The sequence below is a fragment of the Pteropus medius genome, unplaced genomic scaffold (genome assembly GCF_902729225.1).
Source record: "Pteropus medius unplaced genomic scaffold, Ma_sr-lr_union100, whole genome shotgun sequence".
Lineage (NCBI taxonomy): Eukaryota > Metazoa > Chordata > Mammalia > Chiroptera > Pteropodidae > Pteropus > Pteropus medius.
This window is the reverse complement of record NW_024355205.1, coordinates 7,548,195-7,575,892: the sequence shown is the minus strand read 5'-3', so window position 1 is coordinate 7,575,892 and position 27,698 is coordinate 7,548,195. Positions and strand designations below refer to the sequence as shown.

At 35.6% G+C, this 27,698-nt stretch overlaps 1 protein-coding gene across 1 annotated transcript in view; it reads left to right on the top strand.

The window, feature by feature from the left end:
* LOC120598554 (EGF-like and EMI domain-containing protein 1) overlaps positions 1–27,698 on the top strand; it is a 495,472-nt gene that overhangs the window by 423,525 nt on the left and 44,249 nt on the right. The window contains exons 7-15 of the mRNA XM_039857412.1: positions 734–853; positions 2,773–2,895; positions 7,701–7,838; positions 11,717–11,839; positions 14,072–14,263; positions 16,271–16,402; positions 19,667–19,795; positions 21,226–21,360; positions 24,390–24,524. Coding sequence (XP_039713346.1) covers positions 734–853; positions 2,773–2,895; positions 7,701–7,838; positions 11,717–11,839; positions 14,072–14,263; positions 16,271–16,402; positions 19,667–19,795; positions 21,226–21,360; positions 24,390–24,524 — 1,227 coding nt within the window. The remainder of the gene's footprint in view (positions 1–733; positions 854–2,772; positions 2,896–7,700; positions 7,839–11,716; positions 11,840–14,071; positions 14,264–16,270; positions 16,403–19,666; positions 19,796–21,225; positions 21,361–24,389; positions 24,525–27,698) is intronic.

The following is a 27,698-nucleotide window of genomic DNA, read 5'->3' as shown; positions in this document are numbered from 1 at the left end:
TAAGTATGGGGAGGGAAGAAGTAGAAATTCTGCAGTCCCACCCAGCAGCCTGTAATGTAGAGAAGGCTGGATTCACAGAGTCAGACCAGAATCACTTAACTCATAAATTTAATAAGCTCTGTGTGGTAATATCCTCATAGGATGTGTTGCTTCACTTTGCTTTGGACTTTCAGAGAATATGTCTAATACTAAGACAGGAGCAAGTGAGGGAGAAAAGGAGGCCAGCTGATTAATTCCAGGGGAAGCTGAATTTATTTCATTTCCATGATAGCTGTAGCTAAGACTCTCCCATGTGTCTCCAGTAAGCCTTCTCCTCCACCATGATTGCTTATCAAAAGTCAGAGGAGATCTAGAAGAGGTAAAAAGGTTTTTCTAAGGATGATTCTGCTCCTCAAAGTTGTAGAAAAGATGGAGAGAGAAGAAGAGAAAAAGCAAAAGTATATAGAGGAGTTTCTGCTGACTAACTTTGGGCGGCAGATATACTTTTGAAAAGAGTGAAATTAAGCTAATTTTGCTTTGGCCTTGATACATGTTTAGATTTGTACAGATTTCAGATCACACAACCTTTTGATGAATTAGTTCCATCAGAAAGGGGGATTTTCAAGAGTCCTTACCACCTCTATGTGAAAAACCCAATGGCCTCAATTCCATCTTTACTTTTCTCCACCCTTCCACTCTGTATATCTTTCTAAAGTTAATTAATTGCTAACTATCACTGCTTAATTGCTTTTAGAGATGGACCCCTGCACAGGTGGGAATGGATATGCCCACATCTGTCAGAGTGAGAACGAAGTGGCCAGGTGTGCCTGTCACCCAGGCTACCAGCTGTCTGAAGACAAAAAGGCCTGTGAAGGTAGGAAGTTGAAGCTGATGGCTTAATGGAGTAATTGTTTGAAATTTTGTGGTAATTCAATTTGAATAGACAGAACAGCTAGAAGAAAGGTGTTTTCATTTATGCTGACAAAGGGACATTTGTATTCTTATTTGATAATTCTGAAAGGTATTTTTATGATTCTATAAAAACAGTGAAATTTTTAGTTACAAATAAAAGGTCTGGTGTAGTTTCAGAATTAATACTTTTTGTTTCTGCTTCTCATTCTGAAGTGAATTCCAAAATTAATATTTCAAAACCTTTCATAACCTCACAGGGAGTTTTTTATTATAGGCTACAGAAGGTGGGAATAAGCTTTGAAAAGCAAGTATGTGCAAATGAGTGTTCTCAGAAGTTAGGGATAATTGAAATCAAAAAAAAAAAAGGAGAAGAAGAAGAAGAAATTTTGCAAATACAAGTTTACATATTTCTCTTTTCTAGAAATATCAAAACAGACATACTTCAAAGATGAAAGCGATAAATTACTCCATGAACAGAACTGATAAGTGAAGTTATTCCTGTGGGACAGTCTTTGTTTCAGTAACTTCTGAATAATCAAATAATCCTTCATTTATATCATGACATCTTCATAACATGAAATAGTTTATTTGGATTAATTATGAAAATACCAAAATATTTCCTGACTTATGAGACTGATAAACACTTTGAAAAAAATGAAAAAGAATTAGACATAAAAATTGATGTTTAGTTTTTTTCTTTAAGCCAAAACTAAGATAAAATTTTCTGTGGATTGTGTTAACACACTTTTCTGACAAATAATATATCTGCTTTGGTCTTCTGTTTACATAGCACTTGGTACAGAATAGGCTCTTGTTAAATATTTATGGAAAACTGACAAATACATACATATATATGTATATCTCTATCTATATATAATATCTTTCAAAGTTTTATTTTAATAGCTGGTGCATTATTCCTAGAAAGTCTATCTCTCAAATTACTACTTACTTAGAGTTTTACATGAATGAGTATTTCTCTTAAGCACCCTGGTAAGGGCGATATGCAGGACAGGACAAGGAGGAAGTTCTAGTAGAGAAAAATGATGAAACCTATCCATTTAAAGGGAAAGAGCAGAGATGACCTGGGCCACACAATGAAATGACACTGAATGAACTTGGCTGTTGGTATCAGGAGAGAGGGCACCACTGTTTAAACCTTTTCGGGTTTGCCCCAAGATAACTCGCAGATTATGCTCCTAACCTTTCTCCTAAAGTTTGCCATGAAATATCTCACTTTCATTATTATTTTCACATTGCTCTAGTATATTGATAGTCTTTGGAAACAAATGACATCATTCTATTTATAGCATTGTTTTTAGTAGTTCGATCACTGAAAACGTCAAATCCTAGAAAACAGCAATCCTACGCGAGCTGCACTTTTTTTTTTCTAAATGGAAAAAAGGTTTAAATAGCACAGACCAGTAATAATCATATGTACAACATATACTGTGAATTGCTACATACAAAGGCCCCGAATCCACCTTATCTAAGGCCACACATACTGTCTACCTTAAGTCAGGGAGGTATCATTTTTAATTAAGAACGTGGTATATATTCCTGAAGACAAAGTACAATGACTTCTACCTGTATTATTAGGGGACAGATAAGGTCTATATTTTAATTTGTTTTCTTTTCTCCTTCCCCCAATTAATAGACACTAGTAGGTTTTAATAGCTAGAAATAAATGAGAGCATAAGACCAACGCTAGAGTTAATGTTATTTGTAGTTAGTTTATTTACAAATATGGAGCCTACGTGGTATTTTACTGTTACCCTTGATATTGCAATTCAAGGAATGGATGCTTTAGTTCATTTTTACAGTTTACACATAAATTTTTATTCAAGCTCCAAAGACATAGCTGCTGTGTATTTCTCTCTGCAGACATAAACGAGTGTGTGGAAGGGCTTGCTCACTGTGGCCATCGTTGTGAAAACACAGTTGGATCTTTCACTTGTGCCTGTCACCCTGGCTTTGAGCTGGGAGCTGATGGAAAACAGTGTTACAGTAAGTGGCAACAGTCCGCAGCCCTGGAAATGTGTGGCATTTGACAAGTATTGAACAAGAGTAGTAAAAGAATGACCCTGAATATCTTGCCAAAGCAGAAGCTCCTGAAAATGCTTTCCATGGGGGGCAGAGGGTGAGCTTAGAAGTCCAACCCTCTCATTTTAATTTGAAGAAACAGGGGCCTAGGGTTAATAGAAAGTGGCTGGCATAATGATCCCCAGTGTAGATGGCAAGGACTAAGTCTCAGGTCTTCTGACTGGGTTCCCTCGGACTCTGGTTCTCCTGGTGAATAGTCTGCCTTCTTCCATCATCTCTGCCATGTAGTATTGATTGAACACTGGTAACTCCAATGTAAACCTCAAGGAAAAGGAAGTAACAGGAACGAATGAACCAGCAGTCCAAGGAGCAGGTCTAGATTGTAGTAAAACGTCTGACACATTCGATACTCTAAAGAGTACTTTTTGTGTTAGCCTTTCTCCCCCTCCCATTATTTATTCATTTCCATCTTGCCTATTTAAGCAACTCCTTACGACTTTGCATTCTCTTTCATTAACTCATCCCTGTTTTCCTATTCTTCAAAAAATTATGATCCATGTCATCTGATCTTAGCTTCTTCCTCACCTAAGCTCAGATATACAATTTAATTCATTCCTTATTATAAATATATTAAAATGTTAATATGCTGAATTATTAGCTGCTATTAATAGCTATCGCAGCTATTTCCTATTCTCATGTCTTCCCCACTGGTCTGCCACTTAATCTGTAGGTGAACACACTTCCTCCTTTACTAAGCTTAAAACTATCTGATACAGATTCTTTCATGTTCCACGATCTCTACCTCAGTATTTCCCATCCTCATCCATCCTCTGCTTCTTCCTTTTTTTTTCAAATGACAGATTTTTTTTTTAATTTATTTGGATGATTTCTGTATCTTTGCTGTTTATGTGATCATGATATACCATCAATTCATTTTTCATCAGACCCTACTTTCCTTATCATCAAACCCTACTCTTCTCTCAAGGACTTCTCCCCTTTTTTCTATACTTCATATCTACACCTTAGCAGGTAAGTTTTTTTTATGTTTAAAACACAACCATGTTAATCGATTTTACTTGAAATTCAAGACCATAAATCTTATATGATTAAGCAGCATGGCTGGATAAATCTATACTATCAGAACATGTCCACTTTCATCCTCATCAAAAAGAATGTTTACCATCTTCTCTTTCTCTTCTAAATCTTTGTATCACTCCTCTTTTGCCTTTATCCTTACCTTGTCTCTTATGTCATAAATAAAATGAGTGCAAACTACCATCTAAGCTAGCAACTAAACTGAAACATCTCATAAAATTGTAAAGAAAACCCTTCTCCCCAATTAATATGAAGGAAGTGGCCCTGCTGCTATCAAAGGCTATCTTCTCCATCGTACTTTGGATTCCATTCTTTCTCATTATCCCTAGATCTTTGCTATTACAGTTATCTAATGGATTGTTCTCATCAGCATATCAACATGGCCCAATATCTCCTGTCTTTGAAGTACCCTCAGATAAGCCTACATCCCACTGGAGTGCTAATTTGATCACCTTCAAGGCGAATTTTTATGACTTTGCCAATATCTTCCTCTTTATCTTGCAGTTTCTCATCATCCAAGACCCATGACCTCCATGTTACCAGACTGCATGTTACCTTCTCTGATTTTATCCTATTATACCTCTCAGCAGCTTTCAACACAGATGATTAACCCCTATTCTTGAAACACTTTCTCCTCTCCCATGTTTTCACACTTTCCTAGTTTTCCTCTCCATCTTTGGCCCCTCTCTTAATGTCAAATTTTTATTTCCACTTGTCTTTTTCTTTAACCATATGTGAATATATCAAACTATGTACTCAACATCTCTACTTGCTTGACTGATAGGCATTGCAAACTTGACAGGTCCAAAACAAAACTGCTAATTTCCAGTCTCATTCCAAAGATATCCTTCTCAGTTCTCCATGTCTTAGCAAACCATCCATTTAAAGATGAAGCCAAAAACTCAATGATAAAAATTAATAAGTGACAGAACTGGGACTCGAACTAGGGTCTTTAGGCTCCAAATACCCTATCTTTTCAAGTTCATCATATATTTTTATATGTTATATTTTTCTTTATCGGTTTTAATTGAGGGAGAAGAATAAAGGTAGTCATAAATAGAATAATTTTGTGTTCTTACCTAAGCTCTTTCATGAAGAGACATTCTTAGGGCCACTTAATTCTTCATTCTCTTCTACTGCATAAAATACTATGTTTTTTAATGCCTGTGTTTCCAGTGGAATCTTAAGATCTGTTGATATATTTCTACTGCTTAAAGACAGCACAATTTTGCTACAGTGATATTTTTTAAAAAGCAAAGTAAATAAGATGAGAGAGAAGAATTAACTAATTAGGATACAGCTTCTGAAGTGAGTCTTTCTTTTAATGCCCTGAAGAGTCCTTTCAGGCAGAAAGAAATATGGATTGCTTTTACCTTCTTATTAATATTTTGGCTTTTTAATGTGGCCAGAGGTGTAGGAGCATTTTACAAATGCCTGGAGTAAAATCTCTTGAAATCTGACTCGTGCATTTTCAGTTATCATGAAAAAGGGAGCCATTATTGCTAATGAGTTATGAGGTACAGGTTTTCTGTAGAATTTACTTGGGAAAGCAATTTGCCCTAGAGTTGAATACGTTTGGTAGAAGTGTAGTTTTATATTTATTTCCCTTATGTGACTATTTGGCTAAGTTCTTTGTGCAGCTCTCACCAGACCTCAATATTTACTAAGTGACATGCAAAACTTTCTTGATGAAAACTGGTATTTTGAGTTGTTTCAAAACCTGTAGGTGGAGTAAATGTTTTCAGAGCATGGTAATGTTTAACAATGAATTATGTGTCTTTCATATGACAAGTATATTTTAGGATAATATTGTTTTAACTCTGTCTTGGGAAAACAATATTTTATATTTATATAATTTCTTCTCAGAGGTTCTCAAAACACTCTATAGCATAAACATCGAATCTCTATAGTGTGTTATGAATAAACTATCACAGTCTTGTGATTAAATTTTTTTTAATTTCATATTCAGCATGGTTAAATAAGACTTTCCCCAAATTATTAGCACTATAATTGAACTTAAATTCCATGTGCATTTAATGCATTGTGTATCAAATAAATAATTATTTGCTACTTATGAGAAACTACAAGTTTTTTTTTTCCAGTTTTTTAAAGTGTAAGTTTTTTTTAAGTTCTATGGTTAAATGTCATTACCTGTATCAAGAACACAAAATCTTAGCTTACTTCTAGTGGGCAGTTATAGGTCTGAGTATGCTATTGTTTAAGTCCCATGTATTTTTTAATTAGGTTACAATAATGTCATTTATATTTAAAATAAATTACCACCAGAAGTCTTAGAGCCACATCGATCACAGAAAAATAACAAGAATAATAGCCAAAATTTGAAAGATATCTCCCTAAAGAGTATATGTTAACATATCATGAAAAATATTTCTTTTTGTTATTTCAGTCTTTCCTTTAGCTTTCCAATTTTTCTCAGTCCTAAACTAGCTATTTCTAAACCCAAAGGGGTTCTTATTTTCAACAATAAATTGATTAGCATAATCCTTTTTTGTTTGTTCCATTATTCAAAACCTATTTTTGAACATCTGTTATCAGCTAAGTAATGCAGGATAATGATGGCACAGAGGGATGAGCACAACGACAGGGATGTGCACTGGGTGCTCTGGGACACATAAGGCTGCTGCCTACCATAGACTGGAGGCCAGGGATGAGGGGGAGGATGATTTCTTACAGTAACTATGCAGGAACTGTAGCAGATACCTAGGCAGTTTCAATGGTGAGATAGGCTTTCCGTAAGTACCACAATCTTAAGCACCCTTGTCTTGTTCTTTCTCATCTTTCTTCTTCCAAAGGATTAAGGAATTACAAATGGAAGAAAATGAACAAATGTAGACAGTCTCATTAATGAGAGGTTTATCCAAGCAACACAATGAAGAACAATAGAGGCCAATGGTAAAAATAGCAGAATACCTAAATATACTGTAACATTGATTCAAAGCAGTTTTAAATTTCTCATTTCCTCACTTAGAAAATGATTGATTATAATGTCTGTATACTCAGTACACTTGGCATCCATATACTTAGGTTGATGTCACCCAAAATGCCCCAAATTAGCATGTACTGGAATCAGCAAATTGGTTTTTAGAGTAATACTATGTTTACATAAATAAGTGACTCTCCTATTCCTCAAAGCTGATTAACACATTAACACGATACTAGTTAAATATGGTCAACTAATTCATTGATTTTGTGCTCATACTTTATTCCAAGACTATTTTTAACCGTATTTTAACGTGCTCATAGCCTCTGAAAAGGACAGATAATAACATACCATTAGCTTGAGAACAGAAATGTCAGCTGGCAAACAACCTATTTGCTTTCTGATTATTGATTCAATACACACATTTTTTATATCCTGAAAATACTGTGGATTCCCAGAGGTAAGTGTCCTTTAAGATAAGTGTTTAATAACCACTAGTGGACCAATTACCTATCTGCATCACTTCATCAACTTAACATTATTTATAGGTTTATTAGTATTTTGATATTGTTTAGACATTCACAGCTTAATAGCCCTCTGACTTTTATATGTGTAGAGTGTTGATAAATTTCCAGTAAAGTTGTCATCCTCCCAACAGAGTATGTCTGTTGTTGACATATATTCAAGTTTCTCTGTTGTTATGCTAATAACCATCTTCTACTTGTTTGGAAAGGGATTGAATTGGAAATTGTCAATAGCTGTGAAAAGAACAATGGTGGTTGTTCCCATCAGTGTGAACATGCACTTGGTGGGCCCCGTTGTTCCTGTAACCATGGACACCAGCTTGATTCAGATGAGAAAACATGCATAGGTAATGTATGGTAAATGCCATCTTCCTTCAGAGTTGCCCTGGATTCACTTAGCCCTTTTCTCTCTAATACTTAATTGCTGTAATGTGAGCCACAGCTCTCATACTACAAGGATAATTAAATTGAAAGATGTCTCTGGCTACTGGATAAAGGTAAAACAAATATTACTTGGCAAAAGACATTATGTTTAGATATGTACTTTGAAGTTAAAGGAGATTTAAAATATTTAAAAAATATATGAATTTAATAGTTTTACCTCAGGAAAATATTCCAAGACCTATCTAACTCTTTAATGTAATTTGTAATTCAAACAACAAGTGCTACCACATACCCTACTTCTCTCTACCTCAAGCAGAAACTAAATCACATTCATTGGTTCTCAGCTTGATAATGGTTTGAATGCATGTTCAGCATTGGTATGGCAGGAAGCTATTTTCCAAAAGAACAATTTAAAGATTTCATTGTTTGGAAATCACAGCTCAAACACATTTTTAATAGATAACTTTTCCAAGATATTATTAGAACTTACATCATTTGGGACAATGAGAAAACTAAATTCCACCCCAGACTTGCTTCATAATAAATGTTTAATCTTGAGGTTCTGAGAAAAAAGGATTATCTACTAAAAAAATAGGGATAGTGAGCATCAAACTATTATGTGCTCTGGATCTTAGAGACCCATAGCCCCTAAAGCAATTTACTATCATTTGAGAATTATGATACCATATTTGTTTGTTTTCTTTTGTGACACTTTATATCACCTTTCTTAAAAATTATGATACGGATACTAAAAACAACCTTTGACCATTTTATGCTTCTCAATATGGTTGGAGACAAATTGGAATATAATAAAAGAAGAGTTGAATTTCAAAAGTCTAAGTATTTGCAATTTTTTACTGTGGCACTATGATGTGACAGAGTGAACTTCAAAGGATTTTGAAGTATTCTGGTTTCATAAATTATTTAACCAAAACAATGTCATTACTTGTAGTTCTTGAACCAACATTGTTTTGTGCGTTTTTCTGAGTCTGCAGTGGTTAACTTAGTGAAACCTTTGCTTTCCCAGCTTCTTTTTACGTAATGAAAAATATGCTTGTATTTTTCTACCTTGCTAACATTTGTATTTCTGGAAAAAATAAAAGAGCTTTCTTCCTTCTTTTCTTCCTCCCTTCTTTTCTCCTTCCCTTCCTTCCTGCCTATCTTTCTTCCTTTTTTGATCGTTGGATAAGGGAAATTGGGATTTCATGAAATCTTTTGTTCAAAATGTACAATTTGGTGTCTCACCTTATTCTTTGAAAAGTACAATTCAGTAAAGTTCTTATTTACAACTAGGAAAAAAAAAATAACATCTGCCAGGGTCGAAATGTAAGAAATTGCATATTTATGAGCTTTCAGTAGTCAGCATGACAATGTTGTATTTTTTATAGCTCAAGTTTATTTCATTTCTCAACAATAAATAATACACATTCCTAACGACCAGATATTCACTAGAGTAAGGCAATGATTTGTCTGGAGTGTACATATACATACTTTGCTTATTCTCCTGAGAACAGATTAAGGCCATGGATGCTTTGTAAAAACATTCACGCCTGAAGAAAATTAAGGAATTTTCTTTTGAGCTTATTTTAGGATCAACTTTTTTATATATGAGACTGTACAAATAAATATGAAAATAAGTCACCCAGTCTGCAAAAGGTCAGTCTTTCCTAAATGCAAAATTTTATTAGGGCTAAAACCTAGAGATATGTTGACACAATTTGAAAGACAGCTTCTAACATAATTGGCTAGGGAAAAATACAACTGTCTGATTAGCAATAAGTTCACTACATTTAACAATTGGTAGTTATTAGAAAAAAATTTATTTCTAACCTTTGGAGTTTTATTGAGAGACTGTGTATGGGCGTCAGATACAGAAGATCAGTTTTTTCAAGGTTTATTTTTGGTACTTTTCTGATGTCAAACTTTTATGTTTGAAATGTTTAATTGTTTATGTTTCTGATGTCAAACTTTTATGTTTGAAATGTTTAATTGTTTTGCCTGGCTACCATTGATGCTCTATTTTTGATTAGGGCTAAATTTTTATGAATAGGCAAATTTCTCTACAATGTTGCAATATTTGGCATATTGGTCAATGTAAGAAAAATATGATTATCAGAGAGGAGGAAAATTAAAAGGGAAAAATAAGGAAACAAAGATCTCACTAAATAAAATCTGAAAAGAAATCAAGAAATTTAGGAAACTGGTAATATAAGGGTTGAAGGGACAGGGCATTTTAAGAAAGGCTTGTGATGTAAGAATGATGGGGTCTCAAATGACTTCCAGACTGAAGATGGTATACATGACACAAGCTAGAAGTAGCCCCAGAAGAAGGATAATAGAAGAATAATTCAGAATGAGTCATAATATGATATATTGATGAATTAATTTTCTAATTGTGATGTAGTCATGTTCCTTGTAGCTGAGAACAGGGAATCTTGAGACATAGAAGTTTGGAGGCTCTGGTGGTATTCGAGAAACCTTTTTAAAAATCTTGAGAAAACAACAGCATAAAGGATAAGTTTTAGATTAAATAAAACTGAATTTTTAAAAGTACTTTTGTCCTCCATATTCATGCTAGTTAATCCAAAGAACAAAAAATGGCTTAACATGAGAGAGGAAAAATATCACCTAAAATTTTGTAACACTGTTTGTGACATTTTACAGGAGAAAGAATGTTTTATGTCTAAATGACCTTCAGTTAGATATTTTATGGTGACCCCTCACCTTAGTTGATTGATTGCATTTTTTTCCTTCCTTTCTCTTGTCTGCATTTTCTTACATTGGTACCTTTTCCAAGGTTAATTGAGACTCTGACCTTTTAATCTGTGGCCGCTCATGTAGTTATGGAACAATGGGATTTTGTAAACTCAGCATTGACAAGCCACCCAACTTAATAGCTCGACAAACAGAGAGGGTTGAATCGAACCAAGGGCCTATAGCCAAAAATCCTGACCACATAATTGCCAGGTGTCTAGCCTAAGGGAAGCAGTGGGTGAAGAGTCTGTTCCTATTCCTTAGCCAATTATGTTAGAAGCAATCACCTCAAAACTCAAGCCAAACAGATTATTCTTTGGCTAAAGTATTTCAATTTGACATTTTCTGGTACATTTTTATTTTCCCCAGTCAATTATGTCTTAGGAAGAAACATTTAAGATTGTAGAATTCTAGAATAATAGTGCTGAAGGAAACTTGAAGAGCATCGTTTAGAAAGCTGTTTGAATGCTAGAACATACCAGGGTAATGGTATCGCCAGTGGTAATAAAAAACCCTGAACCCCCGCATCTTCGAAAACTTCAAGCAAATGCTCTGAAATAGTCTGTTATTTAAGGCATAATATTTAAAATGATTGTCTGCCCTCACTGTAGTTACCACTTCTTTTCCCAGTCGTTTGAATTCCTTTTGCTCGGAAGTACTCTTTCATCTGAAGATCTACATGAACAAACACATTATTGAGTCTAAGACTGCCTCCTCTGAATTTTTTGGTTCTTCTCAAGCTTTTTTGTGTTGTCGTTGTTCTTCAAATTCTATTTATTTAACCAGATTGCTATTTAAATTGGAGAAATAGCAGAGATCTCTTTTCCTGTGCTTATAAATGCATTTGAGATTATTTACATACTTTTAAAATAAATAGCAGGCTTAGGAGAAGCATGCAAGAAATGAACTCAAATATGGACTTCATTCTTTTTGTCTTAGAGTTTCTTTAATGTCTGTACTATGTAGCCTGAGAAATAGAAAATAATTAGTAACACAATTTTAATTTAGAAATGAGGCTTGTCAGCACTTCTATAGGCCATCTAAATTCCTGTCTCCTGAACAACAGAAACGTCCTTTTCCCCTTCAGATCTTGATGAATGTGAGAGTGGAGAAGCTTGCTGTACCCAGCTCTGCATCAACTATTTCGGAGGCTATGAATGCAGTTGTCGGGAAGGCTTTCAGATCAGTTCTGATGATTGCGGATGTGATGGTAAGTTCTTGACATCTAACAGGGGATCACCAATGTGATGGGCCAATCAGTGAAGGAGGAATATCTGAGGAAGACAGTTAGGGTGAGAAAGGGAAGGACTTGACACCAAAGAGACTTGGATTTCTATGTGGTTCTACTATTTACTATTGTATGAACTTGGGTGACTCTAACTGCTCTGAGCCTCATAGCCTCATCAGGAAAGTGAATATAAAATAGGTGGTAAACAAAGGAAAGTAATAAATGTAAAGTGCCTAGTATAGTGATTGACATAGAGAAATCACTCAACTAGAAGTAACTATTATTATAATACTTGTTGGCCCATAATCATTTTTACCTAATTAAATGTATATAGGCAAGTGAGAGATTCTGGCATGGCATAGCACACTGCCATAGAAATTACTCATGGCAAGCTTGACTGGTATTAGAAAGTTGGTGGCTGAAAATCATTTTAATTAGAGAATGGTAGCAAAAGGATTGCCAGTTCATCGCCGCCACTGTCTAAATCTGTATCAGAATCCTTTATATATCTGGTATTAATCTAGCTAATGCAAATTTTAAAAAGTCATTTTATAATTTTCTAACTTATTTGTTAAAATTGGTTCACTTACCTTTCAGATGATTTCTACGTTATGTACTTGTTTGAAATATCATAGGAGAATTTGAATTTAGTGAGTACAGTTAATTCACTTTGTTTAAACCATTACATTAGGAAGAGCTCATTTAAGTCATTGCTATCATTTATATTTTAATGTTTATTTTTTATATGTAATCTTTAAATTTTAATTTTATGATCACTATTACCATTTTATGAACCATATTTTTCTTGAAATCAAAGCAAACATGATGATTGGCATCTTTTTTTAGTAACAAATTACATGAGAAGAATTTGATGCCTCAGGAAAAAAGATAGTATTTCTTTGCCTAAAGAAACAAATTTTTGAATTCTGTCGACTATGTAAGGTATGTTTCTTCATATACATGCCGGGCTTCTCAGCCTTGCAGTATAGATAACAGCAAAAAACACACAATTATGATATCTATATATTCTAAACACAGCAGAGTATATTACCATTTATCACATTCCATCCAATTAACAGGGCCAAAAATAATTTGAATTTTATCAACCATCTGCTCTTGAGCAGAATGAGCCAAGATATGATTGTATGGCATGAATATATGTACTTGGGTACACACATCCAAATGGAAAAGGTATCCACATTCTGAGGCAAAGCTTAGAAGCTCAGCTTCATAAATGACCTTTTAGTATTGTGAAGACATGAGCCAAAGTCTGGACTCAGACATGGATATATGTAAGTCACGCGAGATCAAGGCCTAGGGTTCTTCCATCTCTGAAATTCTCCACAAACCTTGTACAGAATTATAGATGAAATAAATGCTTCATCACAAATATCGAATAATTCAAGAATGAATGAACATGACACAAAATGGTACACAGCCTGAGACCATCAAATTTATATTGTTTTAAATTCTTCATCAAAAGTTCATGAACAAGGTCTCAGAAAAGCCTTGTCCATGTAAATGAACTATAATAAATTTGGAATTGAGTGAAAGAAAAATAATTGGCAGGATATACTTGAGAAAGAATTTGGGGACTATATTTGCTAGATGATAATACATTGTTATTGCTTAATAGGGTGACTAGAAGAACACAAATATGGCCATAAGTTCATAATGTCCATTTTATCTCTCAGTGCTCAAAAGCAGACATTGTTTAAATTTTTCTAGATATGGACGAGTGTCTGGATATCAACACAGTCTGTGATCAACTATGTATTAACTGAGTGGGAACATATAACTGTACTTGTGAAGAAGGCTACAGAATTGGAAGTGATGGGAAAACTTGCATCTGTAAGTCACTGTCAAGAATTTTATTGTACCTCTTCTAAACTACTTTCAACCCCATTTTGTCCTTCAGGAGCAATGGAGACCACATATTTCTTAACTCAACCTGTCCTCCCCTTTCTCTCTTCGTAGACTGAGATCTTTCTTTTCCTTTTGTTCTCTCTCCTACAGTTTCAGCTTTGTGTTTGCTGCTTCTCACCTTCATTTACAATAGACTTTTTGAAATGGCCTCAAAGAGTTCTACCTTTCAGCGGCCCCCTGCCTTGGCTGTCTAGTTCAAACTCTCTCATTTCTCTCATCAACCCTTGCTCAGTTGTTCCTTCTTTTAACCAGCATGTTGAATCCAGGCATTTCACTGTGTGGTCTTAGCTTTAGATGATGATGAGCTAGAGGAAGAAGAAGAGGAATTAGAAGTCGTGAGATTTGCAGGCCTTCTGTTCAAGAGCACATCTCGACTGCTTCATTATGTTGCTGCCTTTCTGCCTCCCACCCACCAAGATGAAGAAGATGAGGAGGAAGACGAAAAAGATACACAAGAACTGACTGCTTTGCAAAAAGTTGGTGAGTATCTCATTGTAGTCACCTCTTTTTCTTTATTTTTAGAGAATTCACATAAATTCCTTTATAGACAATTTTGTTATCCACATTTAATGCCATTAAACGTTTTAACATTATGTTAGCAAGAAAACCAGGGACAAAATCACTTCTTCAGAGCTTTCTATTAAATCCATCATATTTTTAATATTTCTTCCTTTCACACAATAAAGGCTTGCTTTGTGGATATACATAGAAGTAGGGGTACAGGATGATGGGGGGCTGTTGAAATGAGATACAGTGAAATGGTGCTGAAAAATATCTTTAAATTAACATAATGGGGAGAAAGATTGAGACCTTTTAGTTCTAACTCTTAAAACTTCAATAAAAGTCACTTTATATAGTTAAAATGTACCTTAAATAGCCTTAAAGTCTAGATTTTTCCTAGTTTTAAAAATGCTGAGAACCAATTGTTTAATATGCTCCAGTGGACCAAGAAAATATCTTTAAAAGTGTGAGCAGTTTTTCTTATACACGTATATCCACACAACAGAACTCAAGCATCAAATCACTTCTGATCACAATAAATTAGCATAACCTCTTTCAAAAGAACAGTTTGCAGCCAGTCTGCTGCTTCTTTTACTTTTCTTTATAAAACAGAGCTGCTCTTTTTCTTTTCCCTCTGTTTGCTGTATTTTAACAGTGTCAGAACTTAATGATTGCTCAGAGTGCATTCAGGAAAATGGCAGAAACATTTTTATGCTATGGTGAATCATAAAATAATATCAATAAATACATCTGCATAAAAGCAAAAATGCTTTCACATTTCTTAATTCAACTCTTGATACTTTGGCTACTCAATATGTGAATGGAAATAGTGCAGGGCTACCAGTGCAGTCAGAACTTGAGTGACCAAAATCTAGAGAGAAAAGAAACTCAGGAAAGTGAAATGGGCCATCTCTGTTTCTTTCTCCTTGAGCCGTTTGCTAATATACGGGCTGTGTAGGCAGAGAAGCCAAGAAATCTAAAAGGCAGCTGCTAAGAGGGCAAAGAGCTAAGTACAGTTATCAGCAGTATCATGGTGATGGGGAAGTAGAAGCGGCAGCTCAGGATCTGCCAAAGAGAGGGCTTGCTCTATATAACAGACTTTCAATTGAGACATCTGAAAGACCTCGTTACAAACAGGGGCAAAACTTGAAATAAAGTAATCTTTAAAAGAACTGAAGTCAATTATCACCATTCTTATTCAGTTAAAGTAATTTCCCTAGAGAATAGAATGGAAAAAACACATTATGGTACATTTATGTAATAGAATACTATATAGCCATTAAAAGAAAACTAGTGTACATACAATATGGGTACATACAATATGGGTGAGTCTCACAAACACTGTATTGAATAAAAGAAGCTTGGTACCAAGAGTACATACTTTATGGTTCCATTTAAATAAAGTTCAAAAATAAGGAAAAATAATCTGTGGTGATAAAAATCGGGAGACTGCTTAATTTGTGAGGCTAGTGATTAAGAATCATCAAGTCACCTTTGAGTTTTTGGGGTGCTGGCAATATTCTATATCTTGATCTGGATGGCATTTAATGGGTTATTTACCTTATGGAAAAAAGCATAACGCGTACACTTGAGATTTGTGCACTTCTCTGCATGTATACTAAATCTCAATGAAAAGGTTTACTTGGGGATGAGGGTGGGAAATCTTTCCATAAAAAGTCTGGGAGGAAAAGCAAGTGTCAGTAACATTGATTATTTTACTTTCTTAAATATTCTAAATATTCTTTAGGTTCTATATTTCGATATTATCATTGGAAAAGATAAACTATTTTATAGAGTTTATAAAACATATCTTCTTGTTCGTGTATTTTTCTGGGACTCTTTAAGAAATATGCTCAGGAATCATTCTGTGTGTGTGTGTGTGTGTGTGTGTGTGTGTGTGTGTGCGTGCGTGTGTGTGAAATCAAGTGTTCTTCATTTTTGGTGATGTGAACAGTATGAACTAACTAAAATGGTATCATATTACAGTCTGTTTAGATCACACCTTTGGACATGATTGCAGTTTGAGTTGTGTGGACTGCATGAATGGAGGCAGGTGCCAGGAAGGAAAGAGTGGGTGCTCCTGCCCAGCTGGTTGGGGTGGCATTCTTTGTAATGAAAGTAAGTGATACTGTGAAGAATCGTGATGATAAGTTCTCCTCTACGACTCGTAAACAACTGGTGATGAGTTCTCCTTTATGCTTGTTCTCCCTAAAAAGTTTTAGCAAGGTAAGGAATTGACATGGGTAAGAAACCAATTTATTTGTTGCATGTAAAGAATGTCTATAAAGCACTGAGGTTTTAGAATGAACATGTGAAAAAAAAGGGGTGGATTTTGTGTTCCGTAGGATACTTGATGTGCTGTTTCTCGTTTATCCATGGAACATAAAAGTTAATAAAGTATCCTAATATTCTAGGCCTATCAAAATCCCATCATTTAAATAAATCATTAGGCCCTGGCAAGCTGTTCCCAAGAAAAGAAAAAGAGAAAGGAGCTGTGCTACAAACTGCAATTAATGGGATTGCCAGACTGCTGCTTTTTTCTGTTCGTGTTTTCTTCTCTTCTTCTTTTCAAAATATGTTAGTACAGCCAATGATACTTTTAAGTTTTTTTATGTCTCTCATGAGAAAATATCAAAGATTTAAAAACTGATACCTCTACTAAATTTTTCCTTTATATTTTAAATGGAGGTATACTTGCAGGTACTAAAACTGCCAAGTAATAAAAAAATTATATTAACTATTTTTGTTTCCTCTTTCTCTTTTTAAATTTACCTTACAAAATTTTTAATAACAGAGTTTTCTTAGTCTTTATGATTACCTTGGAAGATGGTATGAGCAAATTTTTTTTGACCCTCCTTCATATAAGAAGAAAGAGCACAAATACTGTTTCTGATAGGAGATAGATATAAAACTTGGATCATAACATAGTGAAGTGGTTTAACCAAGTTTACTAGTTCGGGTATTGAGGATCATCCTCAAGCACCCCTCTGGTCATGTTTCTCTGCTGCTCAAAACACTTTGGATGTCCCATTTCCTGATACATAAAGCATACACTTCTGATCTACTGGCTGGCAACCATCTAAGATAAGGTCTTCATAAATCCTTTTTGTTTTTTATCTTAATCACAACTCTTTGCCCAGCTTATCGTTTCCAGCAAACTAAACCACTCGCTATTTATTGCTTTGCTCTTTTCATCTTTGCGCCTTTTGCTAAACAGCCATCTTTGTCTATTGCCACTTTTGTATGAAGTTTTTTTTTTGATGGCCCACGTCTAACCACAACTATTTGTATTTCAGTGGATTTAAAGTCACTTTCTCCCTCTCCACATTCGATTAGAGTCGGCTATGTCCCTGTTTGTCTGTCTTACTAAACTGAAAACTCATTGGCCAACTCCTTTTCATGTTTCTCCAAACTGGAGGCACTTAGTACATGAATGAACAAATGAAGAAAATGGAGTATTGAAGCAACCAGCTATATTGACTTGCAACTTAACATTGACCTGAAACTATATAAAATTTGGATCAAATACATGTTATTGTACTCTTATTAGGAAGTAAATATTTATAAGTTTTGTTGGTGAATATGCAACTTCCAAAACCTTGATTTCTAACATGGCAGCATGAGAAATGAAACTAAAAATCTATCTCAAATACATCAGAATAAAACATGTCTGATACAAAATTAATATAGAAATATTGAGAATAAACTTGTTGATAAAATGAAAATAAGATGACCCCTTCTTTGGGTTTAGAGAACCTTGAGGACCTTTTAAGTGTTCAGATAGCCCTGTGCAGGAGAATCTGGCCCTGAAAGCAGAAGATTATATCTTTTTTTGCATTTCCTTTATGTCTTTTTTTCCTTTTTTTTCTTTTTTTACAAAAATGAAAACAAAACAATGGAAATTGGAAAAAAAACTCACTAATTCTTTAACAAAAAAGAAGGGTGAAAACATTTCTTAAAATTCTATATAAGCTGCAATAAATGGAAGTGACCAATCATTCATCACCCATATTTAAATGCAAGAGAAAGTAAAAAAAAAAAAAAAAAAACTTTCTGCAGAGATCTGAAAAGTTAGTTTTCCCGCTGAGTAGGTCTTCTAGCTCAATATCTTTATTGATCTATGTTGAAAATATCTGTTTTGCTAACTTAGGAATTTTTCCAAGTAATTATAATAAAACAATTTTAAAATTACCACGTATTAATTTTAATAACATATTTTAGAACTCCATTTATTTTGAGATTTTATATTGGCTATATCATTTCTTACTGTGAGACTGTATTCAATAGAAAGGGAAGATAATGGAGGATTTTCATATGACAAATGAATGGGTTATATATGGAGGGAAGGATTCATAACTCCTTGGAATCATCCAGCTAAGGTTTGGGGCATGTTTGTCTTCAGTTTGATTCTCCATAATTGTTGTTTGATGCTAATGAAGTATTTAGCAAATTCTTGCACTGTATGATATCTTATTCTGCTTTGTGGGGGAGTGCCAGATAATAGTGTTGGTTTGCCTAGATAGTGTGCAAGCTATTTAAACTTTTTTAGCTTTATTTTTCAGGTATATTTTTCAAAATAAACCGAAGTTGGTTGTCAGTTTTTGGGTTTTTTTTCTCTCATTCCTTTTGTTTTCCTCTTTCCCCCGCCTTTCCTTTTCATAGTAGCCTTGGGCTTGAAAGTAAAGAAAAAAGTGAATAAAAGCCAAGTTTCCATATTAGCATCTGGAATGGTGTGGGTGGCTGGGTAGAGAAGGTGATATAATATTTAGCCTATTATGATAAAATGTCAATTAAAATGCTCACTGAAATTTTCTGAATAGCTATATTTAACCAAGTTAAAATTAAAATAAAGTTATGGACATTTTTCCCAACTTATTTTTTATTGGAATACAAAACACTTCCCCCAAAACCAACAAAACAGTTTGCTTGACTTCATCATTCTTTGACAATGAAAATACCTTAGGACCCTCAAGACAGTCTTAATCACCTCCATTCCTGGTTGAAAATACATGCCACTTTTTTTCTACATTTCCTTACATTTTTCAAAATATAAGGTGCAGTTTCTCATTAAGGTTATTACAGCAAAGTTCTCGAAACTTTGAAAATGTGAAATTTAGAGTTTATGGAGCAAGGTAAATTTTGCATATAAACCTTCTTAGCAGTACCTCAGTCATCATTTTAACGAGCTATATCAAGAATCCCCCAGTAATGATTATACCATCCAAACTAGATGCATATCGGAGACACTTCCTGGGTCTGCAAATTAAAGAGATTTTAATTACTCTGTATCTATTCTAATAAGAAGACATGATATTTTTTTCTCCATTTGTATCGCAATAAATATGTTATATTGCTTGTTCAATTTCTTCATTTTCTTCATAGCTTGTTCCCCAGAGACCAGTGGGAAAGAGTGTGGAATCATCTGTGATTGTCAGAATGGAGGCACCTGTGATCCTCTGACTGGGCAGTGCCAGTGTCCCCTGGGGGTGCATGGGAAAACCTGTGAACACGGTAGGAATGCCTGGTGCTGGTCACATGAGACAACTATTTAAAGTCTTGAGGTTTCTACTGGGAAATAAACTAAATGAAAGTTGCATCTGTATTTTTTAAGGTAGCCTTTTTCCTGAAGAAGTTAAAGGCTGTCTCAATGTATATACAAGAGTACAATTGCTTTGACTGATAACATATATAATAGAGCAAAATAAATGGTACTTAAATCTCCAACTGTGATCTAAGTAGGGTGAATCCTGGTACAGAAAAAGCCTTTACTTCTGTTGAGCAAAAAGTCGAATTTGTACGTGCCCATTTGGATACAGGAGCTATAGAGAATTTATTTGCTCTGCATAATGCAATGAAGAAAAATGGAGCTCCTTGGGCAAACTAGGAAGGAATAGAGATGAAAATCAGAGAGGAAAAGGAAAGAAGAGAGAAAGGAAAAGAGGAAAACGATGGATGAAAAACTCACAAAATGCCAATGAGTGCTGTGCATGGATTTTTCATGGAAACCAGTGAAAGGGCCACATTTTTTTGCACAGGTTGATAAAGTATAAAAAAGAAATTGCTTGTACAGGCCCCAAAGCTGAAGGCAGAGAGTCAATGAAGATCTAAGTCCCTGGGGATTGCCAACCATCATGGGGAGTTTATTAGATTCTTACAGTTCATGGACCTTGGGAGATGGAAACCAGGATTACTTCACTCTCTGAGAGGTGCAGGAAGGCTCCTACTGGCATCTTAGTTATTTATTCCCCTGAACAATATTTATTCATTTATTCAAAACATGCATATTAAGTGTTTGCAAGGCACTGTGCCAGGCATTATGATATGGTAACAAAATCAATCAATCAATCCTTAGTCCTTTTATGTGGATCTTTCAGTATTGTTCAAAGCAGACAAAGGTTACAAATGTCGGCAGGTATTACTAATTGAATATTAATGTGTGCTTGGCAGTCAGATTATGAGGAAAATGCAGACTATGTGACCCAAACTAACTTTTAGAGAAGTGATGCTTAAGCAGAAGCCTGCAAAATGAAGAGATATGAGACAGGGAAAGTGTGAGGGAAGAGCATTCCAGACTGAGGGAGTTACATGTTGCCAGACTGTATAGTGGGTAAGAGTAAGGTGCATTACAAGAACCAGAAGAAGGTCAGTTGGTGGAGCGAAAGTCAATCAAGGGGATATTAGCACCACGTTAGGTCAGCCAGTGCAGAAACTTGTGAATCTTAAGTTTGGAGGTTTAACCTGGCAGCAACGGCAAGTCCTTGTAGAATTTTAGACAGAAGATATAAAATCTTATTTGTGGTTTTTAAAAGATCTCTCTTGCCTCAGTCCAGTCAGATCGGAAACACCTTACCTTTTGCATGCTCCATATTGCATATAACAACAGCTCTGGCAAGTTTTGCATGTGGGTTAATATTTGCTTTGTTTGTCCTTCCACCCCTTAGGATGCCCAAAAGGATTCTTTGGGAAGAACTGCAAAAGGAAATGTAACTGTGCCAATTGTAACACTGGCCATTGCCACAGAGTGTATGGCGCCTATGTGTGTGAACCAGGGCGCTATGGGAGGTTTTGTCATCTGAGTAAGTCACAAGCACTAGATTTGCTCTCTGTGAAGCAAGGAGGCTCGGAAAAGTACCAAAAATATGTTAGAAAAAGAAAGAGAGTAAAAAAACATAATATATTTTATAGTTATATTACATATAAACATATATGATCTATGTGCTAGTTTTTATTTAGTCTCTTTACGTTATAGAATCTAGATTTTGATGAATGAAAGAAAAAAATTTCTGAATTCTTTACACTTTTTTCTAGTTGGCATTTACCTTAACTATTGAGAGAGGATTGTTAAGAGTTCATTTAAAAGGAGATTTTACACTTTATGGGACTTGAATATCAAAGACCTAGAACAAGTGTTTTTTTATCTGAATTTTATTGCATAGCAATATCGTTCCTTAAAATTTCTAAAGCAGGCTATTCATTTTGCATTTTGACTATCAGTCACATTTTGCAAAAGATATTAGAAAACATAATCACCAGTACATTCTTCAGGCCATCAATCAGTAACTTTTAGGATTTCTCCCAATGGGATATCTCTGGATGCCCACCATTCCATCTTAAAGTTGTGTGTAAGCACTCTTGAGCCTGAAACAATCTCTATCCTGCTCTTCTATCTATTCCATCTGCCCTCCTCTGAAAATCCTTCCTGAGTGAACCTCAGTAATATCATGACCCACTTCTTAGCAGCAGACACCTTTTAGAGTTTTATATTGTATTTTTAGTCAAATGTCCTTGGATCTTGTCTAATTTATAAAAGGTATGCCTTTAGAAAACACAGAGTATATTGTGAATACTCCAAAAAGAGATCTGGTGAAGGCATCATGGAAAGTTGGACCTGGGTAATGAGGAGAGGTTAGGCTTGCATAAGCAAAATAGGAGAGAAGAGGAGAAGGCACGGATAAATGCGAACAATGCAGGTGCAGATGGTGTGTTCCAGAACATCACATACCTCCTGGAACAGGCCAAGAGAAGAAAGCTCACCTAGGAACAAAGACAGCATCATTTCTATTATTGTTCCTCTAAAGTAACAAGATACACTCCATTTTTTAGTAATAACTTGAATATTTTACAAGCAGTACCAGATGTTTTGGCAAAAAACATTTAAATCATGACTCATCTAGTCAAATATTTAAATAGCAGATGGTGGCGATGGTGGCTAGCATTTTGAATATGACCATCTCTAGAAAAAACTTACACATTACAGTTCTTCAGGACTCTTATTGCTAGGCTTGAGGCTTTATTTATTAATGTCATTTGCCTGGCCCTGAGAAGCTTGAGTTTGCTGTTGGAATAAAGTGCTGCAGCTGAGTGCCTTACATAACAGAAATCTAAAGCCTCACCGTTCTGGAGGCTAGAATTTTGGAATAAAGGTGTTAGCAGGCCATGCTGTCTCTAAGAGCACTAGGGAAAGATCTGTTCCAGGCCTCTCTCCTAGCCTCTGATAGTTTTTGGCTTGTAATAGCCTAACTCTAATCTTCACAATGGCATTCTCCTTTTGTGAGTGCCTTTGTGTCCAAATTTCCCTTTTATAAGGACACCAGTCATATATCTGAGTAGAGGCCCATCCTATTCCAGTATGACCTCATTTTAACTAATTACGTTGGCAGTGACATGATTTCCAAATAAGGGCACATTCTGAGCCATTAGGGTAAGGACTTCTGAATCTTTGGAGGACCTATTTCAATGCACAGCAAACCCCGAGCAGACAGTGGATTGACAAAAGAAGTTGCTGCCACTTTCTCTTTTTCCTTCTAAGCATAGTTCTAAGGTTATGTGTTTTTAATATACCCAGTTGCCACATTTAAGTTTTCTGTTGTGCCTGAATTGTCCCCTGAACTACTATCCTACATGCTGAATGAGAAAGAGTAAGGGCATAGAAGTCAATCCAGGAAAACGAATGTTCCGGAATGAGCAAGTAGAGGCCTACATCAAGAAAGATAGTGTCTCTGAGAGATCTTGGAACTTGGTGGATCTGAGAAAGGACTCAAAACTTGGCAGCCATAGGAAAGATGAACAAGGGATAATATAATTTATCATCCAAATAGGATATCAACAGTGAATAGGAGCCTGTTCATAATTCTGTTCTACTTTAAGGATAACTCTGTCTATGGCTGGCAAGGACATGCATCCCCTTACATGGTGCCATTGTAACCACCACTTTAAATTATCTCTGCTAATAATAGCAAATATTAGCAGATGTTAATAATTCCATTCACCAGAAAATCAAATGGCTTATTTTGTTCTCTAAAAGCAGCTTTCTTAGCAAAGCCTAAGTGAGCATATAATAAATACAATTACCTTGAGCCTGGAGGGCACTTGAAGGATCTTTCATTTGATAAGTCCCTTGGACATCTGTAAGGGGGAGAAAAAAATTATCGAAGGTATATTTCAGAAAGGGAATTGAATTACCGTAAGTAACTCCTCAAAGAGAGAACTAAGGGTAGGTTTTCCCGAATGCAAAGGTGGGGCTTTTTCAGGTTAGAATTCCTATGTGACTATCATCCCTAAAACTCAACGACATGGGGGAAAATAATGAAGGAAAGGCAAGCACTGTTTGCCAAAGATGTGGCCAAGATAATGCCGCTGTCACGATGAAAGTTGTGTGTTATCTACGTGATGTAAAATTATTTCCGATTACCGTGTAATGAAAGGGAAGGAAAACAATGGTGAGCCTTCCCATCAATGCTTGTCCATCATCTCCATGCTGTGTCAGGATGAATATGGGGCCTGGCAGGCCTTCACAGTCCTTGGAGAATATTAACTATAGGCACCAACGGAGCACATTGAGAAGCAATTTCTCTCCCCCGGAAGCACCAAAGCCTTTTAAGTAGTTCAGGCTTCACTCTTCACATCCACTTGCCAAAAAACAAATGAATTGCCTGATTTGAAAGACATTTGTTTTCCTTTTTTTTTTTTTTTTGGCAGTCAGAATGATCCTCTTGTTTTCCCATAATCAGGCCCTGCAGAACTACATGCCTGTGCACTAACAATGTGAAAAAAAAAAAAAAAGCATGGTTTTTAGGTGACCGTTTTTGCCTCAATCTGCTTGCAGACTGTCCCAAGGGGGCCTACGGGGCTGGCTGCTCTTCAGAATGTCAGTGTGTGGAGGAGAACACCCTGGAATGCAGCGCCAAAAATGGCAGTTGCACCTGCAAATCTGGTTACCAAGGCAACAGATGCCAGAAAGGTACAATCTGATGATAAATTTTCTTTCTTTTCTAATAACAATGTTCAGCCTTTGTTCAGCACCATATGATCATTAATTATTTAATCCACCAGTGTCCTCAGGAGATGGGTAAGCTTTATTAATCCCCTATTTGCAGGTGAGGAAACTGAGACACAGGGCAATAAAGTTATTTAACCTTGTCATCTCAGCCTCTGCTGTTGGCTGTCCCCTTGCTAGCTTAGAGCAAGGGAAGAAAGATCACATTGCAGAGACTTATCCTAAGAAGATTAAAGCTGGCTAGTCACTTATTTGAGCTGAATGACTCAACCAAGGGGACTGCTAGTTCTCAGAGTTAAAAAATCATTTTTTTATATCTAAAGACAGATCATTCAAACAAATACAATTTGAAGATTCTAACCCTGGTAAAATTGGAAATTTTAAATATAATTATTAATGTGGTCCTTTTTCAAATTTCTAAATATTATATAAACATTTTTATAAATATATAAATAGAAAAGTTTATAGCATAATTCCAATTATAAGTAACATATATAGATATGTATATGTTACTCATTCCACCTTTTCACTGAACCTTGTCATTACCGCCCTACTGAAAATTTTAACTTCTGAGTCTTGTTGACCTTTCCTTTTTTTTCTAAAGTGCACATCATCTTCTAACATACCATATACTCTAATTATTATAATGTCTAATATTTTTGCCTGTCCTTCCTGCTAGAAGCTAAGCCCCATGGAAGAAGGAGATCCATTCATTTTGTTCAGCAAAGTATCCCCAAATCCTAGAATAATCCTGATTTATAGGAGTTGCTCAATAAATACGTTCTTAACATAATAAATGAAAATCTTTCATTTTAGTCTTTACATATTTTTCTCATGTTATGTATTCTGTTTGAATCAAGCACTTGTTACTATCTTATTCAGGAGAAATTATCACAGCATTTTTCTCTTTAATATATAGCAAGCCTGAACATATAACAAATAAAATTATCATCACTAATAGCAAGTGAACTCTTTGCCATTGCAGTGGTCCAAAGGGCGATCTTGTTTACAATCAGAGGATTTGATAGATTTGAAAGGCAGTCGTCATGCTGTGGGGTCTGCTCACAGTGACCGGCTCTGGGTTTGAGGGTTGTCTTTGTCTCTCGTGTGCTACACCCTGCTCCTGGCATTGTCATCTTCAGTGTCTGCAGGGCTTGTTAGAGCTGACTGCAAGGGAGTAAGAGTCGTCCAGGTCGTTCCGTGGCTGTGGAACTGGAGTCTGGGCAGAATGTTCATCTAGAAATCATGGAGAGAGGGCTATTTAGGGATTATGACTTTCTAGGTAACGGGGTAAAGAACTTGGGGAAACAGAAGCCTGACATTACATGAATGTATTTTATATGGTATAAGAGCAGGGCTCATGCCAATCTCTAAACCTCCTGCTTTAACTGATTTTTAAGGCTAGGTCAGCCCTTATTTATATCCCCACTAGAGAAGTGATGCTCTGGAAGTCATTGCATGAGGAGACAATACCATATAAACACACCTGACTAAATTTAATTTATTCTGATAACATTTTCTTGAAGCAGCTACTGAATATACTATATTGGAAAATGCTTCTGAGATTCCCACTGTGAAGGAAAATGAGTTGAAAGTATATGTAAATCAGTAAAATAGAGAGGTCACCATAATCTCTGGAAAACATATTATTTTTCAATCAGATAACTTTGTCCAATTCTGATATTTTTGTCTAACCACAAAATGAAATTATGAATCAGAGCGGAGTGGGTGAATGGAATCACCATGATTGGCAGCTAAAATCAAGGCAAAAAGAGCTCTCCAACAGTTGTGCATGATGAAAATCAGGCCTGTTTTTCTTTTTCTTTTTAAAAAGAGTGAAGTAGCCCAAGTGCTCCTAGAGCCAGACATATTTTTAAAACTCTTGACTCTAGACCTGTGTCTAGATTGCAGATGAATAGTTAATTAAAGACTGCAAATTGTTTCAATGGCACTAATGAACAGTGCTCTCCACAATCAGCCCCAGGACTTATTTAGCCCATCAGCAATGACTTTTAAGAGCAAAAGAGCTGGTTTTTACACTAATCTGTGAAATATCAAAAAAGAGAAAGAGTGGGGGTGGAAACAGCCAATGTTTTTGTTTTGATTAGTTAGTAGTCTAGGGTATTTTGGACCCCAGCTGCAGGCAGACCTCTGAATGGGGAGGTCGCTGGCCCAGCAAGCTCCTTGAGTTTATCTGAGGAAGCCTATTCAACCCTTGTGTCATCATAATAAGGACAGATTTTTTTGTTTGTTTGTTAGTTCCACTTTGGATGAACACATTTGAACTCTGTTGGGTGTCTATAAGCAGGTTAATTGACATGAAAGGTGCTGAGCATTTAGTATTACAGCATGAGTTTGCTGTAATGCCTGAGAGCACCAGTTTTAGAGGCCAGAAGATCTGGGTTCGAATCCTGACTTTGTTCTTATTAGCTGTGTGATCCAGAGTAAGTCACTTAACCTCTCCAATCCTCAGTTTCTTAAGTAAAATGGAGATAATGTTGCTTATGTCGTATAGTAATTTTTATGAAAATGTGAGCTAATTTATGTAAAGCTCTTGGCACAGAGTAAGTGATCAACAGATAATAGCCAAGAATGGTACAGACATCCTAAAAATTTAGTAATTCTGTTTTCATCGAAACTGCCCAGGACAAGAAGATACTTCTAAGCTCAAATTGGTTCTATGTTACTTTTTGCAATTGTCGTAGGTTTAGGAAAGTTTCACTGTTTTCTCTGTGTTAAAAGAACACTTGCGACCGGATTTCTAATTCCAGTGGTTTCCATGGTAGGACATATGCTGAAACCTCTAACTGAGCCCTCAGTGGTCCCTGCAGCATCAGCTATGCTTTTCCAGTTCAAAGGGCATCCAACAAAGCAGCCCACATTTCCTCTTTCTCCACTTTGTACATCATGTGGTCTTATAAAATACACAAATTACAAACCTCTCGGGTGATTATTCTGGCTTACAAAAGAAGCAAAGACTAGAAGAACAGAATTCAAGCAACCATTTGGGGACAGCTTCCCAAGCACCGTGCCTCCTAAGCTTCCTTTACGAATTACATCTCATTTTCAGGTTTTGTTGCGTGCAACTGCCTCCAAAGGCATATGTCTAAATTGCTTCCATTGTTACTGCCTGAAAAA